Genomic DNA, 15,505 nt, shown 5'->3' with positions numbered 1-15,505 from the left:
TAGGCCACCTTGCCTACTTTCTACACACCCCCACTTCCTTCCAAGGAAGAGGAGAGACTCCACTTCCTGGACCCAGAAAGAGCATTTGCGTTCTACCTCGATCATACAAGAGTTCAGGGTGGATGACCAACTCTTTGTAGGGTATGTGGGTGTGAAGAAAGGTTGGGCAGTGCACGAGCGGACCATCTCCAGATGGATCATACTTTGCATTAAGGTCTGCTATGCACTAGCTAAAAAAAAAACTAAGGGTTTGAGCACTCATTCTACACAGTTTAAGCTGCAAAGACTGTGTTAGCACGCAGAGTTCTGGTCCTGGACATCTGTCATGCTGCAAAGTGGGCATCTTTGCACACGTTTACCAAACACTACTGCTGGGACAGTCATGTCCTTAGGGGCAGGCACTTTGCCCATTTGGTCCTGCACAACTTTCTTGTTTGGAATTGGTTTGCAGGACCACCTCCGGGGATGGTATTGCTTGGTTATCTGTTCAAAGTTAAGGAATCTAAAGCTAGCAGTTTCTAACAGATAGACAAGTAACTTAACTTCGGTATACCTTTATCTAGTAGAGACTATATCCAGCTGCAGATTCCTTATTGAAACACCCACCCACCCATCCTCCCTGCTCTGCAAACTGATTTCTAGGGACAGGGATTCTCCTTTCTGGGCCATGGTTTTGACATATCTCCGTGCTTCTGCCGTGGAAAGTTGTGAAAAGCAACCCACCTAGGCGAGCCTCGGTGGCGCCTATATAGGTCCTGCAATGTCATTTCCAGGCACAGGCCAATGAGCCGATCGACGCCACCTACCAGCGCATAGGTGTAGAGCTCACAAAATCTTCCAGATCCAGACTGACTCCTGGGGAGAATTCAAAGGTAAAGAGTATGGAGCTAGATATAGTTTTTACCAGATAGGTTGTTACCGAAGGTAAGTAACTTGTCCTACAGGTAAATTGTTTGATGCTTGTTGTACTTTTTTAAATTGCTGAAGTTTATCACTTCATTGTGTTTTTCAGACTTCTCGTTTGTTGGTTCGCCCTACCAGTTCAGAGACACCCAGTGCGGCAGAGCTAGTCAGTGCAATTGAGGAACTTGTGAAGAGTAAAATGGTGAGAGGCAGCTTGGCTTTCTTAATTATGTGATATGTGCTACAGACTGGTGCTTTACTTGGCAAACCCCAGAAACTGGGAGGTTATTAGCTGCTCTACTTCAGATAGGCACTGTTAAGGATTTTCATAACATCTCCTTTCCAAACATTATAAGATATATAATTATGTGTTGCAAATTGGCTAACTTTTACTTAACACAAAAGGCTAACTAAATCAAATGGTTATCTCATATAACCATCTAAATTAACTCTTGGCTGTGTTCTTTTACAAATGTGTTGACTTTGAGCTCTTATATTGAATATTAGCATGTTATTGTCATTGTAGGAGCATGGCAGTTTTTTGTTTTACCTGTACATTGATGTAGGAAGTTGGCTCTGTATATACTATTTCAAAGTAAGAAATAGTGTGCACAGAGTCCAAGGGTTCCCCTTAGAGGTAAGATAGTGGCAAAAGTAGATAATTATAATGCTCTATTTTGTGATAGTGTGGTCGAGCAGAGGGTAGTGTTAAGCATTTGTTGTATGCACACACACACAGGCAATAAATGAGGAACACACACTCAAAGACTTACTCCAGGCCAATAGGGTTTTATATTGAAAAATATATTTTCTTAGTTTATTTTAAGAACCACAGGTTCAAGATTTACAGTAAACACTTTAAATGGAAGATACTTCACTTAGATACTTTAGGAACTTTGAATGAAAGCAATATCATATACAGTCTTTGTAAAAATGGCAATAAGCTATTTTCAAAGTGCAAAAATCAACAGTTCCTGTGGGAGGTAAGTAAAGGTTAGATTAGGAGGTAAGTAAAACACTTACAAGTCTCAATCCTGGGGCATAGGCAGCCCACCGTTGGGCGTTCAAGGCAACCTCAAAGTTACCACACCAGCAGCTAAGGGCCGGTCAGGTGCAGAGGTCAAACAGTCAAAGAGGTGCCCAAAACACATAGGTGACTATGGAAAACATGGGTGCTCCGGTTTCAGTCTGCCAGCAGGTAAATACCTGCGTCCTCGGGGGGCAGACCAGAGGGGTTTTGTAGAGCACTGGGGGGGACACAAGTAGGCAGACAAAACACACTCTCAGCGGCACAGGGGTGGCCGGTGCAGTGTGCAAAGCAGGCGTCGGGTTTTAGGTAGGAAACAATGGAGGAATCCGGGGGTCACTCTAGTGGTGCAGGCAGGCTCAGAGGGGGCTTCTCGGGACAGCCACCACCTGGGCTAGGCAGAGGGTCGCCTGGGGGTCACTCCTGCGTCAAAGTTAGTTTCCTTCAGGTCCTGGGGGCTGCGGGTGCAGTGTTGTTTCCAGGCGTCGGGTCCCTTGTTACAAGCAGTTGCAGTCAGGGGGAGCCTCTGGATTCTCTCTACAGGCGTTGCTGTGGGGGCTCAGGGTGGTCGTCTCGGGTTACTCACGGGCTTGCAATCGCCGGGGAGTCCTCCCTGAGGTGTTGGTTCTCTGAATCTCGATCCAGGGGCGTCGGGTGCAGACTGTAAAGTCTCACGCTTACGGCGAGAAATGTGCAGTCTTTGAAAGTTGCTTCTTTGTTGCAAAGAAGTAGCTGGTTTTGAACAGGGCCGCTGTTCACCGGAGTTTCTTGGTCCCTTAGTCCAGGGCAGTCCTCTGAGGCTTCAGAGGTCGCTTGTCCCTGTCGCATGCGTTGCTGGAGCAGTTTTTTGAAGTTGGAGACAGGCCGGTAGGGCTGGGGCCAAAGCAGTTGTTGTCTTCCTTCTCCGCTGCAGGCTTGTAGCTGATGCCAGTGTGCAATTTATTGTAACATACACCCAGAGGGCATCTTAGAGATGCCCCCTGAATACTAATCCGACTTCTAGTGTAGGCTGACCAGTTTCTGCCAGTCTGCCATGCACCAGACATGTTGCTGGCCACAAGGGGAGAGTGCCTTTGTCACTCTGTGGCCAGGAACAAAGCCTGTACTGGGTGGAGGTGCTTCTCACCTCCCCCTGCAGGAACTGTAACACCTGGCGGTGAGCCTCAAAGGCTCACCCCCTTTGTTACAGCGCCACAGGGCATCCCAGCTAGTGGAGATGCTCGCCCCTCCTGCCACTTCCCCCACTTTTGGCGGCAAGGCTGGAGGAGATAATTAGAAAAACAAGGAGTCACCACCCACCAGTCAGGACAGCCCCTAAGGTGTCCTGAGCTGAGGTGGTCGCTGCCTTTAGAAATCCTCCATCTTGAGATTGGAGGATTCCTCCAGTAGGATTAAGGATGTGCCCCCCTCCACTCAGGGAGAAGGCACAAATAGTGTGTAGCCACCCTCCAGGACAGTAGCCATTGGCTACTGCCCTCCAGACCTAAACACACCCCTAAATTCAGTATTTAGGGGCTCCCCAGAACCTAGGAAACTAGATTCCTGCAACCTGAAGAAACAAGAAGGACTGCTGACCTACAAGCCTGCAGAGAAGACGGACGACGACAACTGCTTTGGCCCCAGCCCTACCGGCCTGTCTCCAACTTCGAAAACCTGCACCAGCGACGCATCTGACAGGGACCAGCGACGTCTGAAGCCTCAGAGGACTGCCCTGAACTAAAAGACCAAGAAACTCCCATGAACAGCGTCCCTGTTCAAAACCAGCTACTTCTTTGCAACAACGAAGCAACTTCCAAAGACTGCACGTTTGCCGCCAGAAGTGTGAGACTTCTCACTTTGCACCCGGCGCCCCCAGCTCGAGATTCAGAGAACCAACACCTCAGAGAGGACTCACCAGCGACTGTGAGCCCATGAGTAACCAGAGATGAGCCCCCTCAGCACAGGAGTGACCCCCAGGCGACCCTCTGCCTAGCCTAGGGGGTGGCTGTCCTGAGAAGCACCCCCTGTGCCCGCCTGCACCGCTAGAGTGACCCCCGGGTCCATCCACTGTTTCCTACCTGAAACCCGACGCCTGCTTTGCACACTGCACTCGGCCTCCCCTGTGCCACTGAGGGTGTGTTTTGTGTGCCTACTTCTCTACACCCCCCCCCCCCAACCCCAGTGCTCTACAAAACCCCCCTGGTCTGCCCCCCAAGGACGCAGGTACTTACCTGCTGGCAGACTGGAACCGGAGCGCCCCTGTTCTCTATAGGCGCCTATGTGTTTTGGGCACCCCTTTGACCTTTGCACCTGACCGGCCCAGAGCTGCTGGTGTGGTAACTTTGGGGTTGCCTTGAACCCCCAATGGTGGGCTGCCTATGCCCCAGAACTGAGACTTGTAAGTGTTTTACTTACCTCCTAATCTAACCTTTACTTACCTCTCCCAGGAACTGTTGATTTTTGCACTGTGTCCACTTTGAAAAGAGCTTATTGCTATTTTTACAAAGACTGTATATGACATTGCTTTTATTCAAAGTTCCTAAAATATCTAAGTGAAGTACCTTGCATTTAAAATGTTTACTGCAAATATTGAACCTGTGGTTCTTAAAATGAATTAAGAAAATATATTTTTCAATATAAAAACCTATTGGCCTGAAGTCTTTGAGTGTGTGTTCCTCATTTATTGCCTGTGTGTGTACAACAAATGCTTACCACTACCCTCTGATAAGCCTACTGCTCGACCACACTACCACAAAATAGAGCATTAGAATTATCTAATTTTGCCACTATCTTACCTCTAAGGGGAACCCTTGGACTCTGTGCACACTATCTCTTAATTTGAGAGCCAACTTCCTACAGCTCTGCACTATCACCACTGACACCTGTAGCTCTCCCCCTCACCATCTCATTGTATACACACTAACTGAGATCAGGTTAGTCAATATGACCTAAAGGGACTCTACTGTGATCCTGTCGCTTCACATGAAGTGGAAGATGAATGGCAGAGTTATAATGTAGACCTTCAAGATACTGACAACCTTGATTCCTATTGAATGAAAGCTTCACCACCAGAGGACACTACATATACCGTGCAGCTATTTGAAGGGCAGCAGAGTACTGCAAAGTTAAACTCCTTGTAAAAGAAGAGACAAATGATTTTCAAGTGGAGACTTTATCGAAAACTGAAGGGTCAAGTCATTTTTTGCCCATTCTTAAAAACATGACTCAATGCGCAATGGATAACTTTAAAGAAACTGTCAAGGCTAGAATGGTAACACCAAACCCTGAAAAGAAATGTAAGATGGCACCTTAAGACCCAGTTTATACCAACGGTCGTGTCCCACCAGACTCTTTGTTAGCAGACACATGAAAGAGGTAATCTCAAAAAGGAACAAGAGATGCCACTTCTCCTAGAGTAGGCCCTAGGGGCCTCTGCTTATGTAGGGGTGCCCTCACACACACCGGTACTTGCACCCTGCCCTCTGGGCTAGGAGGACCTGCCATAGGGGTGACTTACAGTGACCTGGAGTGAAAGGGTGCATGCACCTTTTCACGCAGGCTGCAATGGCAGGCCTACAGACACATTTTGCGTGGGTTCCCATGGGTGGCACAATGCATGCTGCAGCCAATGGGGAACCCCTGGTGCCCCAGTGGCCTGGGTGTCTGAGTACTGTATACTGGGGACTCATATGGGGGCACCAGTATGCCAATTGTGGGGTGTGCTAAGTCCTAAGCAACCAAATTTAGAGGGAGAGAGCACAGTCACTGGGGTGCAGGTTAGCAGGATCCCAGTGAAAACAAACACACTGACAGCAGGCAAAAAGTGGGGGTAACCATGCTAAAAAGAGGGTACTTTCTTACAAGAACAAACAAAAACATTTCAGACAACTTCAGTTGCGATGGTTTAATTTGACTGGTGCCACACCAAGCCACAAATGTATCCCAGCGACTGGAGTTCACTGATTTTGTGGAAGGATGCCTTGCTGTCAAGAAAACATCACTTACCTCAGGGGGAGGTTGAAGGGAGTTTGTAGAAGCTGGCTCTGTATGTACTATTTCAAAGTGAGATATAGTGTGCACAGAGTCCCAGGGGTTCCCTAGAGGCTTAACAGAGGCTAAAGTAGATAATTCTAATGCTTTCTTTTGTGGTACTGTGTTCGAGCAGTTAGGCTTATCACAGGGTAATGGAAAGCATTTGTTCTACACACACAGGCAATAAATGAAGCACACACTCAATGACTAACTCCAGGCCAATTGTTTTTATATAGCAAAAATATATTTTGTTCATTTCTGGAACCACAGGATTCAGTTAGCAGGTAAGTACATTTGCAAGTAAAGATTATGTACCAACTCCACTTTGTTTCAATTTGGCAAGTTATACAGTTTTCAAATAAATAGCAATAATCTGTAAAAGTTGACACTGTGCAATTTTCAAACACAGTTCTAGGTTGGAAGAAAAGTTAGTACAGTTTTGAGGTAAATACAAGACTTACAGTTCCAGTATCCGGGTGTAAGGATGTCCACAGGTTAAGGGTTCAAGTTAACCCCAAACACCCACCACCGGCAACACAGGGCCGACCGGGTGCAGAGGTCAAAGTTCATATAAGATGTAGAATAGGCTCCTATGGAGACTGGGGGCACTCAGAATTGGATCTGCCAGTAGGTAAGTATCCGTGTCTTCAGAGGGCAGACCTGGGGGATTTAGGTGAACACCGGTGGGGGCAACAGGTCAGCACCAAACTCACACCCTCAGCGGCACAGGGGCGGTCGGGTGCAAGGTGCAAAAACAGCTTCGGGCTCCCAATGCTTTGCAATCGGGGGACCCCGGGGGTCATAAAGATGCTGAAGGCTAGGTCCAGGGGGTATAATGAATAGGAGACGGGGAGTGAGGTGAATATCTCTAGCTTTATTGCCTTCTTCCTCTGAATGCCCCAAAGGTCCTCTACTACCGTTTTCCCTCCCCCCAACATTCCTAAGACCGCGCACAGCATAAGCCGTGCGCACAGACACACGAGGTAAAACGGGGGAAGGTGAAACATGATACACGGGGCTAAATGACTACATTATGTTTCTGTGCTATGAAAACAAACTACATCTTTTCACTTTTGTAGGAAGTTCCCCTTAGAGGTAAGATAGTGGCAAAAAGAGATAATTCTAATGCTCTATTTTGTGGTAGTGTTGTCGAGCAGTAGGCTTATCAGAGGGTAGTGTTAAGCATTTGTTGTACACACACAGGCAATAAATGAGGAACACACACTCACAGACTTAACTCCAGGCCAACAGGTTTATATATAGAAAAATATATTTTCTTAGTTTATTTTAAGAACCACAGGTTCAGGATATACAAACAACACTTTAAATGACAGGTATTTCACTCAGGTATTCTAGGAACTTTGAATAATCACAATAGCATGTACAGTTTTGACAAAAATGACAATAAGCTATTTTAAAAGTGGACACTGCAAAAATCAACAGTTCCTGGGGGGGTAAGTATTGGTTAAGTTCACAGGTAAGTAAAACACTTACAGGGTTCAAAGTTGGGCCCAAGGTAGCCCACTGTTGGGGGCTCAAGGCAACCCCAAAGTTACCACACCAGCAGCTCAGGGCTGGTTAGGTGCAGAGGTCCAAGTGGTGCCCAAAACACATAGGCTTCAATGGTAATAGGGGTGCCCTGGTTCCAGTCTGCCAGCAGGTAAGTACCGCGTCTTCGAAGGGCAGACCAGGGGGGTTTTGTAGGGCACTGGGGGGGACACAAGCAGGCACACCCTCAGCGGCACATGGGCGGCCGGGTGCAGAGTGCAAACAGGGCTCTGGTTTCCTATAGGAATCAATGGGGAAACCCGGGGGTCTCTTCAACAATGCAGGCAGGCACAGGGGGGGCTCCTCGGGCTAGCCACCACCTGGGCTAGGCAGAGGGTCGCCTGGGGGTCGCGTCTGCACTGGAGTTCGGTTCCTTCAGGTCCTGGGAGCTGTGGGTGCAGTGCTGTTTCCATGTGTCGGGTTCCTTGAAGCAGGCAGTCTTGGTCAGGGGGAGCCTCTGAATTTTCTCTGCAGGCGTCGCTGTGGGGGCTCAGGGGGGTCAACTCTGGCTACTCACAGGCTCGCAGTCGCCGGGGAGTCCTCCCTGTAGTGTTAGTTTTCCGCAGGTCGAGCCGGTGGAGTCGGGTGCAGAGTGGAAAGTCTCACGCTTCCGGTGGGAAACGTGTGGTCTTTAAAAGTTGCTTCTTTGTTGCAAAGTGTTGCAGTTACTTGAACAGGGCCGTTGTTCTCGGGAGCTTCTTGGTCCTTTAGATGCAGGGTAGTCCTCTGAGGCTTCAGAGGTCGCTGGACCCTGTTGGATGCGTGGCTGTTGCAGTTTTATTCGAAGTAGGGAGACAGGCCGGTGGGGCTGGGGCCAAATCAGTTGTCATCTCCGTCTTTACTGCAGGGCTTCAGGTCAGCAGTCCTTCTTCTTTAGGTTGCAGGAATCTATCTTCCTTTGTTCTGGGAGCCCCTAAAAACTCAATTTAGGGGTGTGTTTAGGTCTGGGAGGGCAGTAGCCAATGGCTACTGACCCTCTTTGTGCCTCCTTCCTGTGGGGAGGGGGGCACATTCCTAATCCTATTGGGGGAATCCCCCATCTGTAAGATGGAGGATTTCTAAAAGTAAGAGTCACCTCAGCTCAGGACACCTTAGGGGCTGTCCTGACTGGGGAGTGACTCCTCCTTGTTTTTCTCATTATCTCCTCCAGCCTTGCCGCCAAAAGTGTGGGCAGTGGCCGGAGGGGCGGGCATCTCCAATAGCTGGGATGCCCAGTGGCGCTGTAACAAAGGGGGTGAGCCCTTGAGGCTCACCCCCAGGTGTTCCAGTTCCTACAGGGGGAGGTGAGAAGCACCTCCACCTAGTACAGGCTTTGTTCCTGGCCACAGAGTGACAAAGACACTCTCCCTATGTGGCCAGCACAAGTCTGGTGTGTGGCAGGCTGGGAAAAACTAGTCAGCCCACACTAGAAGTCGGGTATGTTTTCAGGGGGCATCTCTAAGATGCCCTCTGAGTGTATTTTACAATAAAGTGCACACTGGCATCAGTGTGCATTTATTGTGCTGAGAAGTTTGATACCAAGCTTCCCAGTTTTAAGTGTAGCCATTATGGTGCTGTGGAGTTCCTGTTTGACAGACTCCCAGACCATATACTCTTATGGCTACCCTGCACTTAAAATATCTAAAGTTTTGCTTAGATACTGTAGGGGCATAGTGCTCATGCACATATGCCCTCACCTGTGGTATAGTGCACCCTTCCTTAGGGCTGTAAGGCCTGCTAGAGGGGTGACTTACCTATGCCACAAGCAGTGTGAGGTTGGCATTACACTCTGAGGGGAGTGCATGTCGACTTAGTAATTGTCTCCCCACCAGCACACACAAGCTGGCAAGCAGTGTGTATGTGCTGAGTGAGGGGTCCCCAGGGTGGCATAAGACATGCTGCAGCCCTTAGAGACCTTCCCTGGCATCAGGGCCCTTGGTACCAGGGGTACCAGTTACAAGGGACTTACCTGGGTGCCAGGGTTGTGCCAATTGTGGAGACAAAGGTACAGTTTAGGGAAAGAACACTGGTGCTGGGGCCTGGTTAGCAGGGCCCCAGCACACTTTCAAATCTAAACTTGGCATCAGCATAGGCAAAAAGTTAGGGGGTAACCATGCCAAGGAGGCATTTCCTTACACAACACCTGCCCCCCCCCACCCCACATTTTCTAAGTGGAAGAACCTGGAAAGGCCATCTGCATTGGCATGGGCAGTCCCAGGTCTGTGTTCCACTATAAAGTCCATTCCCAGTAGGGACATGGACTACCTCAACAGTTTAGGATTTTCATCTTTAATTTGCATTAGCCATCTGAGAGGTCTGTGGTCAGTCTGAACTAGAAAGTGAGTACCAAAGAGGTATGGTCTCAGCTTCTTCAGGGACCAAACCACAGCAAAGGCCTCCCTCCCAATGGCACTCCAACGCTGCTCCCTGGGGAGTAACCTCCTCCTAATTAAACGAACAGGCTGGTCAAGGCCATCATTATTTGTTTGGGACAGAACTGCTCCTAGCCCATGCTCAGAGGCATAAGTCTGCACAATTAACTGCTTGGAGTAATCTGGAGCTTTGAGAACTGGTGCTGTGCACATAGCTTGCTTCAGGGTTTCAAAGGCCTGTTGGCATTCTATAGTCCAGTTTGCCTTCTTGAGCATCTTCTTAGAGGTAAGTCCTGTGAGGGGTGTCACTATGGATCCATATCCCTTCACAAACCTCCTATAGTAACCAGTCAAGCCAAGGAATGCCCTGACTTGAGTCTGGGTTTTTGGAGCTACCCAGCCCAGAATAGTCTGGATCTTGGGTTGGAGTGGCTGAACTTGGCCTCCACCTACAAGGTATCCCAAGTAAACCACAGTACCCTGCCCTATCTGACATTTGAATGCCTTGGTAGAGAGGCCTGCTGCTTGCAGGGCCTGCAAAACCTTCTTCAGGTGGACCAGGTGATCCTGCCAGCTGGAGCTAAAGACAGCAATATCATCAAGATAAGCTGCACTGAAGCACTCCAAGCCAGCAAGGACTTGGTTCACCAACCTTTGGAAGGTGGCAGGGGCATTCTTTAAGCCAAAGGTCATCACAGTAAACTGATAGTGCCCATCAAGTGTAGAGAATGCTGTCTTTTCTTTTGCTCCTGGTGCCATTTTTATTTGCCAGTACCCTGCTGTCAAGTCAAAGGTACTCAAGTATGTGGCAGCACACAATTTATCAATGAACTCATCTGCCCTTGGAATGGTATGGGCATCTGTCTTGGTGACAGAATTAAGTCCTCTGTAGTTCACACAAAACCTCATCTCTCTTTTAATGTCTTTTGTGTGAGGTTTGGGGATTAAGACCACTGGGCTAGCCCAGGGACTGTCAGAGTGCTCAATGACTCTCAAGTCCAGCATCTTGTGGACTTCCACTTTGATGCTTTCCTTAACTTGGTCAGACTGTCTAAAAATGTTGTTTTTGACAGGCATGCTGTCTCCTGTGTCCACATCATGGGTACACAGGTGTGTGTGACCAGGGGTTAGGGAAAAGAGCTCAGCAAACTGTTGTAGGACTTTCCTACAGTCAGCTTGCTGTTGGCCAGAGAGGGTGTCTGAATAGATCACTCCATCTACTGAGCCATCTTTAGGGTCAGTGGAGAGGCGATCAGGGAGAGGTTCACTCTCAGCTTCCAGGTCCTCATCTGTAACCAATAACATGTTTACATCTGCCCTGTCATGAAAGAGTTTGAGGCGGTTCACATGGATCACCCTTTTGGGGGTCCTGCTAGTGCCTACGTCTACCAGGTAGGTGACCTGACTCTTTCTCTCTAGCACTGGGTAAGGGCCACTCCATCTGTCCTGAAGTGCCCTGGGAGCCACAGGCTCCAGAACCCAGACTTTCTGCCCTGGCTAAAACTCAACCATAGCAGCTTTTTGGTCATACCACATTTTCTGGAGTTGTTGGCTGGCCTCAAGGTTTTTACTTGCCTTTTCCATGTACTCTGCCATCCTGGAACGTAGGCCTAGTACATAGTCCACTATATCTTGCTTAGGCTCATGAAGAGGTCTCTCCCAGCCTTCTTTCACAAAAGCTAGTGGTCCCCTTACAGGATGGCTAAACAGAAGTTCAAAGGGGGAAAACCCTACTCCCTTCTGAGGCACCTCTTTGTAGGCGACAAGCAGACATGGCAAGAGGACATCCCATCTCCTTTTGAGCTTTTCAGGGAGCCCCATAATCAAGCCCTTCAATGTCTTGTTGAATCTTTCCACAAGAACATTGGTTTGTGGATGGTATGGTGTGGTGAATTTGTAAGTCACCCCACACTCATTCCACATGTGTTTAAGGTATGCTGACATGAAGTTGGTACCTCTGTCAGAAACCACCTCCTTAGGAAATCCCACTCTGGTAAAGATACCAATGAGTGCTTTGGCTACTTCAGGGGCAGTAGTGGACCTAAGGGGAATTGCTTCAGGGTACCTAGTAGAATGATCCACTACTACTAGGATATACTGGTTCCCTGAGGCTGTGGGAGGTTCAAGTGGACCCACTATGTCCACTCCCACTCTTTCAAAGGGGACCCCCACCACTGGAAGTGGAATGAGGGGGGCCTTTGGATGGCCACCTGTCTTACCACTGGCTTGACAGGTGGCACAGGAGGCACAAAACTCCTTAATTTTCTGGGACATGTTGGGCCAATATAAATGGTTGACTAACCTCTCCCAAGTCTTGGTTTGTCCCAAATGCCCAGCAAGTGGAGTATCATGGGCTAAGGTCAGAATGAACTCCCTAAACTCCTGAGGCACTACCACTCTCCTAGTGGCACCAGGTTTGGGATATCTTGCCTCAGTGTAAAGGAGTCCATCTTCCCAATAGACCCTGTGTGTTCCACTGATTTTTCCTTTTGTTTCCTAAGCAGCTTACTGCCTAAGGCCTTCAACAGAGGGACAGGTTTCTTGCCCCTTACACAGCTGTTCCCTTGTGGGCCCCCCTGGGCCTAAGAGTTCAACCTGATAAGGTTCCAACTCCATGGGCTCAGTTCCCTCAGAGGGAAGAACTTCTTCCTGGGAAGAGAGGTTCTCTTTCTTTTGCTGTGTTGAAGCTGGTTCCCCAGTCTTCTTCCCTTTTCTCTTGGAGGTTTGGGTCATTCTTCCAGGCTCCAACACCTCTTTTTCACCCTGAGCCTTGCACTGTGCCCTTGTCTTGACACACACCAGTTCAGGGATACCCAGCATGGCTGCATGGGTTTTGAGTTCTATCTCAGCACAGGCTGAGGACTCCAGGTCATTTCCAAGCAAACAGTCTACTGGGAAAGCAGAGGAGACTACCACCTGTTTCAGGCCAGTGACCCCTCCCCATTCTAAAGTTGCCATGGGATGTACTTTAGTCTGATTGTCATCGTTGGTGACTGGATAAGGTTGTCCAGTCAGGTAATGTCCTGGGGAAACCAGTTTGTCTGTCACCATTGTGACACTGGCACCTGTATCCCTCAGGCCTTCTACACTAGTCCCATTAATTACGAGTTGCTGCCTGTATTTTTGCATATTAGGGGGCCAGGCAGCCAGTGTGGCTATGTCCACCCCACCCTCAGAAACTAATGTAGCTTCAGTGTGAACCCTGATTTGCTCTAGGCACACTGTTGATCCCACCGGGAGACTGGCTATTCCAGTGCTAACTGGAGTAGTAGTGGAAGTGGAACCTTTCTTGGGACAGGCCTTGTCTCCAGTTTGGTGTCCCTGCTGATTACAGCTGCAACACCGGGCCTTTTTGGGATCAAAGTTTTTACCTTTGTACCCAAAATTGGATTGTGAAGAGGCCTTGGACCCTCCCTCCTGAGCAAGGTTATCTGATAGAGACTTCTAGCTGCAGCTTCCTTACCTTAGAATTCCCTGGCGTCAGCTTCAAATTTTTTGTGGGCTGTACCCTGCGCGCGCAGTCGGACGGCGTCGTTCGGATCCACGTGCGTCGACCAGCTCCTCGTGTGAGTCGCCAGCGTCGTTGGAGTCGTCTATGACATCACGGTTGTCTATATAGACGCCGTCTTGGCGCGCGTACGTCAGTTCTTTTCCTTCCACGCCGGTTAAGCGCAGTTTTGGAAAGAGCTACCCTGCTTCGACGGTTTGTCAACGTTTTTTTGACTGTTTGGAGTCATGTCTTCGAGAAAGACAGGATTCAAGCCGTGTAGTGCATGTCATCGCACCATGTCAGTGACGGATCCGCACCGATTTTGTCTTTGGTACTTGGACAAGGACCACGATTCCACCTCATGCTCCGATTGTCGGGCCATGGCGCCGAAGGCCATGAGGGAGAGATCCCTTAAGCTTCTTGCGGCCCGACATTCGTCTTCGGTCGGCGCGACTCTGCGGAGGGCACGGTCCCATAGTAGGAGGAGGTTGCGGCACCGCTCCCGGAGCCCCAAGTCCTCTTCCTTGCACTCGAGGTCATCGGAAGGTAAGAAGCACAAGAAGAAGAAGCAGTCCAAGCGGACTTCCTCTTTGCCACGCCCGTCGCCTAACGAGGCGTCTAGGGAACGTCGACGTTCCGAGCGCGGTTCTGCAGAGCCGTCGCCAGGGTCGACTCCGCGTTTTCCCCCCTTTTCGGGGACCGGATCAACCCCCATTCAAATGAAAGAATTTTACGAGGCCATGCGTCTCGTTTTTGAGCGGGCTGTACCCTCGGGTGGGTCTTCGGGCCCCGCTGGGTCATCAGGGGCCCCTTCGGATTCGACGCCGGCGGCTTCGGCCTCGGCGCCGTTGGGGACCTTAGGATCCGATAACGGATCTGGACTGGGGCAGGTTTCACACAGTCTACCTCCTTCGGCGCCGGGTCCGACGTCGGCGATTCCACCACCAGCGCCCACCGGTGGCAGCCCCATCCTTATTCCGGATGATCCGGAGCGACTTCGACAGAGCCGATTCGGCCCAGATCATTGTCTGAGCATTATTTGGAACGGCCAGACGCAGGAGAGGAATGGGAGGGGTCTGAGGACCCTTTGGAATCAGGATTGCAACAGGACTGGTATGTGGATCTAGGGGAGGCCAGTGGACTGGACACATCTCCAGATACTGGTATGCTCTCTCCTTCTAATGTGGCTATGGAGGAGGGGGCTTCTTTTGCTATGGTGGTGCGTAGGGCAGCTGAGGTCTTGGACCTAGATTTGCCTACGGTGCCAGTCAGGACAAATATCCTGACAGAAGTGCTTCAGCCGGGGTTGTCAACATCGGAACCGTTGTTGCCCTTCAATGAGGCTCTTACAGACATCCTTCTGGGTACGTGGTCCAACCCCAGCACAGGGGCTCCTGTGAAAAGGACGGTCGGACGCCGCCATAGACCCGCTCCCAGCGACCCTAGTTTCCTAACACAACACCCCACTCCTGAGAGCTTGGTTGTCCAAGCCTCTACTTCACATGGTGCCTTCCCTTCCGCTCCCCCAGATAGGGAATCCAAGAGGCTGGATCAGCTTGGGAAGAAGATGTTTTCTTCCTCCAGCCTGGCATTGAGGTCTGTAAACACCTCTTGCCTATTGGGCCGTTATTCCCATACTTTATGGGATACAGTGGCGCAAGTGCTGCCCCAGGTCCCGGAGGGCGTGCAGGACACTCTCACCCAGGCTGTAAAGGATGGGAGAGATGCAGCCAAGTTTACAATCCGGTGTGGCTTGGATACGACCGACTCGCTGGGCAGAGCGATTTCATCATCAGTGGCCCTTCGTCGCCACGCCTGGCTACGTTCCACTGGTTTTTCAGGGGATGTCCAGTCCAGCTTGATGGACATGCCCTTTGATGGCTCTCGCCTTTTTGGCGAAAAGGCAGACTCCGCATTTGAGAGGTTTAAGGATTCTCGAGCCAAGGCCAGATCCTTGGGCCTTTCAACGCCGGCACGACAGCAGTCTGTTTTTCGCCCCTTCCGAGGCTTCGGGAGGGGTGTGGTGCCACGCCAGCCACAATTTAGCCACCGTCCTCAGGCTTCACAGCTTCCCGGAAGAGGACGTGGTCGTGGTACCATCAGACCCAGAGGGTCTGGCCAGAGGTCGACCACCACACAGCCCCCCCTCCACTGCTCCCAAGCCCTCCTAGTGTG

General features: G+C 50.0%; 1 protein-coding gene across 7 annotated transcripts in view; it reads left to right on the top strand.

The window, feature by feature from the left end:
• TRIO (trio Rho guanine nucleotide exchange factor) overlaps positions 1-15,505 on the top strand; it is a 3,522,386-nt gene that overhangs the window by 2,168,318 nt on the left and 1,338,563 nt on the right. For all 7 annotated transcript variants that reach the window (XR_011200906.1, XM_069219639.1, XM_069219640.1 and 4 more), the window contains exon 37: positions 1,013-1,105. Coding sequence is in view for 6 of the 7 variants with exons in the window: in XM_069219639.1 (XP_069075740.1) it covers positions 1,013-1,105 (93 nt within the window). In the remaining variant the exon portion in view is untranslated. The remainder of the gene's footprint in view (positions 1-1,012; positions 1,106-15,505) is intronic.

Source organism: Pleurodeles waltl, chromosome 2_2, assembly GCF_031143425.1.
Source record: "Pleurodeles waltl isolate 20211129_DDA chromosome 2_2, aPleWal1.hap1.20221129, whole genome shotgun sequence".
Lineage (NCBI taxonomy): Eukaryota > Metazoa > Chordata > Amphibia > Caudata > Salamandridae > Pleurodeles > Pleurodeles waltl.
Note: the sequence above shows the minus strand (reverse complement) of the source record. Positions and strands in the feature narration are given on the sequence as shown.